A 10,695-nucleotide genomic window follows, 5' to 3' on the forward strand; every position below is an offset into this window, starting at 1 on the left:
CGAATTTAATTCTTGATTATTTCGTGTGGGATATTTTCCTCTCACACATGCACATTTTCCCTTCTTTCAGATTCCCAGATAACAATAATGTAGGCACTAATGATCCTGATCCGGAGGTGGATTTTGAATCAGCCATTTGCCTCAGGGAATTTGATGAGTGCGACACTGAAGAGGAATGCAACTTGCCTACTGAATTGTTGAGAAAGGTAGAAAGAGAAGATAAACAAATACTGCCTCATAAAGAGACAATCGAAATCTTGAATCTGGGTACTGAGGAAGATCGAAAGGAGGTTAAAATCGGCATGACTCTTTCGACGGAAGCAAGACACAACCTGATAGTCTTACTTCAAGAGTACAGAGAAGTGTTCGCCTGGTCGTATCAAGACATGCCTGGATTAGTCACGGATATGGTAGTCCACAAACTGCCAATTAAACCAGAATGCAAACCATTGCAGCAGAAACTGAGAAGGATGCGACCAGAAATGCTCCTTAAGATCAAGGAAGAAGTTATGAAGCAATTTGATGCTGGTTTTCTTCAAGTGGCCAAATATCCGGAGTGGGTGGCCAACATAGTTCATGTGCTGAAAAAGGACGGGAAAGTACGCATGTGTGTCGATTACGGGGACCTTAATAAGGCAAGTCCCAAGGACAACTTTCCCCTACCACACATAGACACTCTGGTGGACAATACAGCCGAGAACAACTACTTTTCATTCATGGATGGATTTTCAAGGTACAATCAGATCAAAATGCATCCCGAACATATAGAGAAGACCACTTTTGTCACGATGTGGGGAACTTTCTGTTACAAAGTGATGCCTTTCGGATTAAAGAATGCTGGGGTAACATATCAGAGAGCTATGGTGACTCTATTCCACAACATGATGCATAAAGAAATCGAGGTTTATGTCGACAACATGATTGTCAAAGCACAGACCGAAAATGAACACGTCGAGTATTTGAGAAAGCTCTTCCAAAGATTGAGGAAGTTCCAACTTCGTCTGAACCCTAGTAAGTGTACTTTTAGGGTAACATCTGGGAAACTGTTAGGCTTCGTGGTCAGCAGAAAAGGCATTGAGGTTGATCTTGACAAAGTTAAGGCCATCCAGAATCTACCTCTACCTCGAACACAAAAGGAGGTCCGAGGTTTTCTGGGCAGATTAAATTACATAGCCCGGTTCATATCTCAGTTAACCGATAAATGTGATCCAATCTTTCGACTTCTCCGAAAAAACAGCCTTGGGGCATGGGATGAAAACTGTCAAATTGCATTCGAAAAGGTGAAAGAGTACTTGTCTCATACTCCTATCTTGATGTCCCCCATCCCAGGCAAACATCTGTTCTTTTACCTATCCATATTCGAGAACTCAATGGGGTGTGTCCTGGGTCAACATGACGAGTCTGGAAGAAAAGAAAGAGCCATCTACTATCTGAGTAAGAAGTTCACCGATTGCGAGGTCAGATATCCTCCCATCGAGAAAGTTTGTTGTGCTTTAGTCTGGGCTACAAAAAGACTCAGACAATACATGTTGTATCACACCACGTGGTTGATTTCCAAATTAGATCCTTTAAAATACATGATGGGTGCACCTACTCTATCTGGAAGGTTAGCCCGATGGCAGATGTTATTGTCTGAATTCGACATTGAGTACGTGAGCCAGAAAGCCATAAAAGGAAGTGTCATATCGGATTTCTTAGCAAGTAAAATCAATGAGAATTATGAGCCATTAGACTTTGATTTCCCAGACGAAGATTTGATGGCTTTATCCTTAAAAGAAACATATACTTCAACAGACAGTTCCTGGAGAATGTACTTCGATGGGGCATCAAATGCATTAGGATATGGCATCGGGGCCATCCTGATCTCTCCAGAAGGGATTCACTACCCATTTACCAGCAGACTGAACTTCGATTGTACCAATAACATGGCAGAGTATGAGGCCTGTGTCTTGGGAATTCGAGCTGCACTGGGGCAAAATGTAAAGACCTTGCAGATATACGGAGATTCAGCATTAGTAATCTATCAGCTCCGTGGAGAATGGGAAACCAAAGACACAAAACTGATGGAATACCGGAAGCTAATACTGGATTTGCTCAAAGAGTTCGATGAAGTCACTTTCCACTATGTGCCAAGAGAAGAGAATCAAATGGCTGATGTTTTGGCTACCTTGGCAGCTGCATTCAAAGTTGGCAGGGAGTCCGAGATGATGCCAATTGACATGCAGTCGTATGGGTACCCGGCTCATTGCTACCAGATTGAAGAAGTAAAAGACACTAAGCCTTGGTACGACGATATTTTACAGTATATCAAGCATCGAAGCTATCCAGAGGAGGCCACTGAAACCGATAAAAGAACCATTAGAAGGATGGCAGTTGGATACGTCCTTGACGGAGAAATCTTGTACAAGAAAAGCCATAATCAAGTTTTGTTAAGGTGCGTCGATACTGAAGAGGCAAAAATGATAGTGGAAGAAGTACATGACGGAGTTTGTGGATCACATGCAAATGGACATATGATGTCGAGACAGATAATGATATGCGGATATTTCTGGTCCACACTAGAAAGTGATTGCATCAACTATGCTAGAAAGTGTCATAAATATCATATTTACGGAGATAAAATAAATGTTCCACCACATCCGCTTCATGTCATGACATCACCATGGTATTTCTCTATGTGGGGCATGGATGTAATTGGGCAAATACATCCAAAGGCTTCGAATGGTCATCGTTTCATCCTTGTAGCTATTGATTATTTCACTAAGTGGGTAAAGGTTGCTTCCTATGTCAGTGTCACTCAATCTGTTATCTGTAAATTTTTGAAGAAAGAGATCATATGTCGATATGGTTTACCTGAAAGGATCATTACCGATAATGCTACAAACTTGAACAATAAAATGATGAAAGATGCTTGTGAGCAACTCAACATAAAGTATCACAATTCTACTACCTACAGACCAACGATGAATGGTGCAGTAGAAGCAGCAAACAAAAACATTAAAAAGATAGTAGAGAAAACAACCAAGACCTACAAGGACTGGAATGAGAAGTTGCCTTTCGCTTTGTTCGCTTATCGAACCTCAGTACGAACCTCGACTGGGGCAACTCCATTTTCACTAGCATATGGAATGGAAGCAGTACTACCCATTGAAGTAAAAATTTCTTCACTACGAGTCTTAACAGAAGTTAAACTAGATGACGCAGAATGGGTGCAATCCAGATACGATCAGCTTAATCTGATAGATGAAAAGAGACTGAAAGCCATTCACCATGGTCAAATCTATCATAAACGAATGATTCGAGCATATGACAAGAAGGTACGCCTAAGAATATTCCATGAAGGAGATCTGGTGCTAAAGAAAATTTTACCAGTTCAGAAAGATTTCCGAGGAAAATGGACGTCAAATTGGGAAGGACCCTATGTTGTAAAAAAGGCCTTTTCCGGAGGGGCCCTTGTCCTGGCCGAAATGGATGGACCTGACCTGCCACATCCCATCAACTCAGATGCAGTCAAGAAATACTACGCATAGGATGAAAACCCGAAAGGGTGTCCTAAGTAAAAAAACGTTTAGGGTGAAAACCCGAAAGGGCGCCCTAGATAGAAAAAAAAAGAAAAAAAGAAAAAGAGCAAAAATGTGGGTTCAAGGTGAAAATCCACAAAGGGCGTCTTGCAACCAAGGATGGATCCAAGTTGAAAACCCGAAAGGGTGATTTGGATAATTCAAGAAACCTATACATTTGAAATTCCCCGGCATCTAAATTTCCGCAGACTCAACGAGTTAGAGAAATGTTGCACTCTCCTGAAGATTGTCGCATTTTTCAAAGATCCTTTGACAAAGGTTGTATTCAAGGTCACCTAACGGCTTTTCAGCTCAGAAGTGCCCACATTATTGAAATCTAAGATATTCATTTATACCTTATCATGTCTTCATCTTCCAAAATATTTGTCATGTATTATTTGTTTCTTTTTCCCTCATGAATAAAAGACAATCCTTTTCTCTATACCAATTCCTTTTGAGCATCTTAGATTGAGCTTAAACTTAATGATTTATTCACTCATGCAAAAGATACTCGTATATTATTGCACAAAGATTCATTGAAAAGTGCAGGTACTCGGAAGCTGATAAGGGCTCATGCATATACTTGAGATGGTCGAGAGGCATTTCTCGGATCAAGGATATAAAAACAAACATCAGACTTGAACATTTGAAGAATTCAAGACCAAGGGTCGAAATCTTCGAAATTCCATACAGACAATCGAAGATCGAGATTTCTCTCTACATCCCCATAACTTTTTCAAGTTTTAGCAGAGTCAATTTCAACTTCGCGATGAAGGATATTGAACTCACAATTTGCTCGAGAGTAGATTTCAACTTCATGACGAAGGATATCTAGCTCGAAGTCAAACATCCACGATTTCAACTCCACGACGGAGGATATCGCGCTACTCAAGACAACACAAGTTCAACTTTATGACGAAGGGACGGCTGGTTGTCAACAACAATTTTCCAATTTCGGAGCCAATTTCAACTTCACAGCGAAGAATATTGGACTCCAGACGACGCAAGTTCAACTTCACGACGAAGGGACCGCTGGTTGTCAACAACAATTTCCCAATTTCAGAGCCAATTTTCAACTTCACAGCGAAGGATATTGGACTCTAGAAAACGCAAGTTCAACTTCACAATGAAGGGACCGCTGGTTGTCAACAACAACTTCCCAATTTCAGAGCCCATTTTCAACTTCACAGCGAAGGATATTGGACTCCAGACAACGCAAGTTCAACTTCACGACGAAAGGACCGCTGGTTGTCAACAACAACTTCTCAATTTCAAAGCCAATTTCAACTTCACAGCGAAGGATATTGGAATCTAGACAACGCAAGTTCAACTTCACGACGAAGGGACCGCTGGTTGTCAACAACAACCTCCCAATTTCAGAGCCAATTTCAACTTCACAACGAAGGATATTGGACTCCAGATAACGCAAGTTCAACTTCACGACGAAGGGATCGCTGGTTGTCAACAACAACCTCCCAATTTCAGAGCTAATTTTCAACTTCACAACGAAGGATATTGGACTCTAGACAACGCAAGTTCAACTTCACGACGAAGGGACCGCTGGTTGTCAACAACAATTTCCCAATTTCAGAGCCAATTTCAACTTCACAGCGAAGGATATTGGACTCGAGACAACGCAAGTTCAACTTCACAACGAAGGGACGGTTGGTTGTCAACAACAATTTTCCAATTTCGAAGTCAATTTCAACTTCATGGCGAAAGATTTTGGCCTCGGAACAACGCAACTTACATTGGATTTCAACTTCACAAGGAAGGATATCCAGTTCTGATACACAACTTCACAGATGGACCCAACTTCACGACGAAGGAGTCATCTGTAACGCCACAACACCAAAGTCTTCAGGTCAAGTTTCACCTTCACAACGAAATACCTTGAGCCAGAAGACGATCCAGAAGTCACTTTCAAATATTCTGAGTTCGATTTCAACTTCACGACGAAGGACATCGTGCTAAAAATGGTTCAGTTTAGACTCAACCTCACGACGAGAGGGTCATTTCGCAATTCAGTCCATATTGACAAACCAGTCTTACATCATATTTCAGCTCTAGAACGAAAGGCATTCGATATGGACAAAATTTGCGTCTTTTAATCTTTGCTCTATTTTCGTTACACGATAATAAGCAAAGAGGGGTAGCTGAAGACGCCAAATTTTTTATTTAATATTATATAATATATTTATATTATAAAGTATTTACATTTTTTTTATTATTACATTTTTCTAGGCCCAATTGGTGCCCCAAATACAAGCCCAAGTCCCGAACTGGCCCGTTGGAGTAACCCATATCAGTTAGGGTTGTTGAAACCCTAAACATGCTCTCCTCTGTGCCACTTCTCATCCAGCGCCGTTTGAAAACACATCCCAACCGAGAAGCCCTCATGCAGTACGTCTCTTTCCTCGCAAGTCCTCACGTCGCACGCCACCAATAGCCCACATCTTCCGGCGCAAGGCTCGTCCACCACAAGAGCAACCAAACACATTAGAGTTCTAGGTCATTTAGAAATCTAAGAATGTAATCTTTTCTTTTGCTATAAATAAATTTTAATCACTCATTGTAAAGGGATTCAGTGGATACGAAAATAAAAAGCAGAAAGTTACGAGCAACAAGAGAACGATTGAAGTATATCTTTTGCAATATTACGAAAAAGTTAACGAAAGGTAAAACCCATACCTTTATTCTTTTTTGAAGGCTTGCATGTGTGGTCTTGTTGTTTTTGATTCATACGAAAGAAATGTTTTTTTTATTTCAAACCGATGAGCATAGGGGAAAAAAGAAGAGTTTTCTTTTTTAGATCTATTCACCCCTGAGGTTCGTTTTCAAAAAAGTTTCAATCTTTTAAAAGAATAGAAGAAAAGCTTTTGAAAAATAAAAAAAGGTATTTTGTCACCGATAATCGGCGGCCATCGCCGATCAACGACGGCGGCGAGGCGACGAGCGACGGTCGAAATCTGGGTTCTTCAAGAACCCAACGTTTGTTCATCCTTTGATGAACATTTGAGAGAAATCAAAGAAGGGGGGCTCTCATTTTCGTGTGAATGAGAGAAATGAGGGATTTTGAAATTTTTTTAAGTTTTCTATTTCAAACCGCCTGACCCGACCCAGATATGTGAGGGATCCGCGTGTTTTGGTCTAAAATAGGGTAAATCGCGTTTTGGTTCCCTTCGTTTTGAAAAGATTTAATTTGATCCTTAATTTTGATTTCAATTGAGATTTTCCTTCAAATTTTGCCTCTTATTTTGTTTTCTTTTCGATTTTATCATTTATTATTATTTATATAAATATTTTATTTATTTATTTATTATATATATATATATATATATTTATATTTTCCTTTTTTTGTTTTTACTTGTTATTATTATTATGATTATTATATTCTTTATATACTTTATTTTTATTATTTTTCTTGTTTTGTAAATATTTTTATATATTATATATATTTATTTTTATTTATCCTTTTTTGTATTATATATATATATATATATATATATATATATATATATATATATATATATACTATTAATTTCTATCCTTCTTATTTTCACTATCTTAATTTCGTTTGTTTTTTTTATTATTATTTTTCTTTTTTATTTATTTTATTTATCTACTTATTTGTTATTTTCTTCTCGCCTTTATTCGTTATTGTTCGCATTTCCTTGTACATTTTGTTTTACATTTTTTTGTTTCTTTTATATTTTTTTAGGTCTATTTATTTTCTTCCTTTTTGTGTTCTGATTGTTATTTTTATTTATACTCTTTACCTTTATTCAATTCGTTTTTTTTTTCATTTCAAATCTAACATTTTTTCTAAGGGTACAACTTCAATTAATCAGAGGTAAGCAATTTTGAATCAAATTTTACCCTTTAATTTAAGATTACAACTTTCTTAATAAGGACAACTGGAAATTATATAATATCGAAAGGGCAGTTCAAGGGTGCTAATCCTTCCTTGACTGTAACCTACTCCCGAATCCGACATATCTTTGGTAAGACGCATATCAGATAAGAAATAGGGTACCCGATCAACCCATTTGTTTTAAATAAATGATCGGTGGCGACTCTAATCCACATCTTTCAAGTCGAAGCCCAATTTTGGGGCCCAACCGAAAGACGGTTGCGACAAAAATAAATTTAGATTACGCAAATATTCAAGAAAGAGATACATATCCAAACAAGTACAAATAAATAGGAATATTTAAAAAACATGGTGTCAAATATGAAAATAATAAGGTCAAATATGTCCATTTAATATCTTATTTAGCAATCAATTCTCTCAAACCGTTGAATTTTTCCAGCGTTTTCATTTTCAACTTATTTACCACAATCAGTTTTTTCAAAAGAAGTTTTTATCATACACTAAAAATGGAGGGTTTAATTACCAATTAACTATTTATACTTAAATAAGCTAAATGATCTTTAAAAAGTTGTTTACGAAACATCCCTTTATCTTTCTAAATTTTGTATATATTTTACATTAAAATTTAAAATATTATTTGACAATCAAACACAAAATTTTATTTTATTTTAATTAAATTAAAATTTTATTCTATCTGATAAAAATGAATTATATAGAGAGAGAGAGAGAGATTGAATCAAGTATATTAGATTAAATACGGTTGAGCGAGATTTACATTTAGAGTAGAATTCGGGTGGGGCAACAACTTGACCCGTGGCTATCCCTAGACGCGTGGCACTAATTCGTGCTTGGGTACCGAGGGGCCAGAAACTTTTGGCAGGAATTTCCGTCCATATAAACAATTTATAATGGAAAAAATATCCACACCCCTGGTTTTATCCATGCATGTCACACATTTTTACCCTAAAAATAGCTTTTTCAGCATCTGTGAACCCCATCACCGCCCTTCCCATGTCTTCTTCTCATAACCTGTCAACCATGATATATTGCAGTCATATGAGAGAGAGTAAGTCCAATATAGCCCATGCCCACTCTCTCTCCCCCCTTTACCCTTTAAGATTCTTCCAAGTGCATCACTGATATAGTTTTCGCCATTGAAATGGCCTTCCCTCCCCACGCTTTCATGTTTCAAACCCTTCTCCAAGATCAAAACCCCCCTTATTCCCTCAATTCCCTCCTTTCTTCCCCTTCTCAATTCTTCCATGGTATGTCTCTTCATCCATCATTTTCTCCTGTTAATGGGTGTTTAATTATGTGTCTTTCTCAGGTGCTGGAAAGCTCGAGAAAATGCCGCATGGCGGCCATGGAAATGGAGATGATGAATTGTCCGACGATGGATCGCATCAGGGGGAGAAGAAGAGGAGGCTGAACGCGGAACAAGTGAGTGCTTTGGAGAAGAGTTTTGAGCTGGGAAACAAGCTTTGTCCCAAGAGAAAACTGCAGTTGGCTAAGGAATTAGGGTTGAAACCAAGGCAGATAGCGATCTGGTTTCAAAACAGGAGGGCCAGATGTAAGAACAAACAACTGGAGAAAGATTATGATGCTTTGAAGAAACTGTTTGAAGCTCTCAAAGCTGACAACCATACCCTTCAAGCTCAAAACACCAAACTTAATGCAGAGGTAAATTAGAAGGGTTTTCTTATAAGATCTTCACTTTCATATGCCTTAATAAGGTTTTTTAATGTTTCTGCTGCTTTTGTTGATCACAAATCCAAAGTGTCAGTGTCAGAAAGCAGCAAGTAGTAGGTTTTTTAGTCATCTAAATCGGGATTGATTTTTCCCCCTCTTTTGGTGTAGTTATTGTCTCTGAAGAAGAAAGATTCAAAACAAACTAGAATGAATAACGAAAACGATGCTGCATGCAGCAATGGAAGCGAAGACAGTCCTGATTTTAACTTTGATATCTTAACAAGAACAGCGTTGAGAGCTTCGTCCATGAGTCCTGCAACAAACATGGTTCAACTTCTCGAGTGTTCATCCAAGCTTGATCACGGAGTGGTTCAAAAAGATTCGAGCTTGGACTGCCATATGTTCAATGGAGCAGATGAACAGCAAGGTTTCTGCCCTTGGGCCGAGCAATCAATCAAGTTTCAATTGAACTAAAAACCATTTCTCCGACAGGCACTAGCGCTCCATGCAATTGGGGATTGGCTTAGCAAAGTTTAAGGACAAAATTACAAGTTTTATTGCTGTTTCTACATTATTGTTCTGTCTATGTAGAGATTTTGTTGTATAGAGTTGGACATATAGGGCAGAAAAATCGATGTCCAGGGATTGTCTCTCTAATAATACGTCTTCCTTACCGTGCTTTTATTGAATTCCTACTTATATATTTGAGGATAAATTACAAATTTCTCTGCCTCAACTTACTTTTCGATTCTACTTTAATCACTAAAATTTTAAAAAATTCAAATTATTCTCTATTTCTATTTGAGTCTCTTAGTCATTAAATACTTAATGGTGTGTTATGATGGAACACTTTTGTTTTAAAAATTATCGCATTGCCTCAAAACTTTCTTATTTTATATGAAACAACCCCTAGTTTTGGATTCTCTTTAATTTTTTTGATGATAGAGCATCATCTTCTAAATCTCAACGGTGACAAGATGGAGGAATAAAATAGTTATATATCTTAATTCTACTTTGATCATGATAGATATAGTAGATCAAAATAATTTGAGTTTTCTCGAATTTTGTGTTTTGAGTTGAATTTTACTAGTTTTAAAATGATTTAAAAAAATAAACTGATCAAATATTAGGAAACGATAAAGAGAGTTTGCCCGTCTCTCAATTGATCCAAGTAAACATTGAAAAATGACGATTTTAACGTTAGCATGATATAGGAACGAAACTATAATAGTTTCATCAATGAAGGAAGAAAAGAAATTAAAAAATGGAAAATATGATGAGATACTTTCATTCACGTATATTTAGATACAAATATAAAAGTATTACTTGCAAACTAAAGATATGTAAAAACAATAATAGTACCACAAATTCGAGTATGAGTAATATAGAAAAATAAATAGTGGTTAATTAAGGTGCATGTGGTTCCAGGTCTGGCATGTAACATGGGCCATGAAATAAAAATTCGATTCTCTACTTGTTTTCTGCTGATTATCATATGGGATTGCTACACTACCAACCTTTTAAAAAATTGCATGCAATTGTTAAAAGAAAGGTTGCTGATATCTTCTTTTT

The 10,695-nt window shown here is 37.4% G+C and overlaps 1 protein-coding gene across 1 annotated transcript; it reads left to right on the forward strand.

Annotated features, from left to right (window-relative positions):
• The first annotated feature begins 8,428 nt into the window (after nucleotides 1–8,428).
• On the forward strand, nucleotides 8,429–9,597 carry LOC120118346 (homeobox-leucine zipper protein ATHB-13-like). The gene is made up of 3 exons (XM_039138398.1): nucleotides 8,429–8,699; nucleotides 8,762–9,114; nucleotides 9,292–9,597. Exons 1-3 carry the CDS (start codon nucleotides 8,594–8,596, stop codon nucleotides 9,595–9,597), a joined length of 765 nt encoding a protein of 254 aa, XP_038994329.1. The 5' UTR covers nucleotides 8,429–8,593.
• Nucleotides 9,598–10,695: the final 1,098 nt, after the last annotated feature.

This window comes from Hibiscus syriacus, unplaced genomic scaffold, assembly GCF_006381635.1.
Source record: "Hibiscus syriacus cultivar Baekdansim isolate YM2019G1 unplaced genomic scaffold, ASM638163v2 tig00110328_pilon, whole genome shotgun sequence".
In the NCBI taxonomy this organism is placed as follows: Eukaryota; Viridiplantae; Streptophyta; class Magnoliopsida; order Malvales; family Malvaceae; genus Hibiscus; species Hibiscus syriacus.

Coding starts and splice junctions, on each gene's coding strand:
- LOC120118346 (XM_039138398.1), top strand. CDS start 8,594: ATGGCCTTCCCTCCCCACGCTTTCATGTTTCAAACCCTTCTCCAAGAT. Junction 8,700..8,761: donor CCCTTCTCAATTCTTCCATG/GTATGTCTCTTC, acceptor TGTCTTTCTCAG/GTGCTGGAAAGCTCGAGAAA. Junction 9,115..9,291: donor ACACCAAACTTAATGCAGAG/GTAAATTAGAAG, acceptor CTTTTGGTGTAG/TTATTGTCTCTGAAGAAGAA.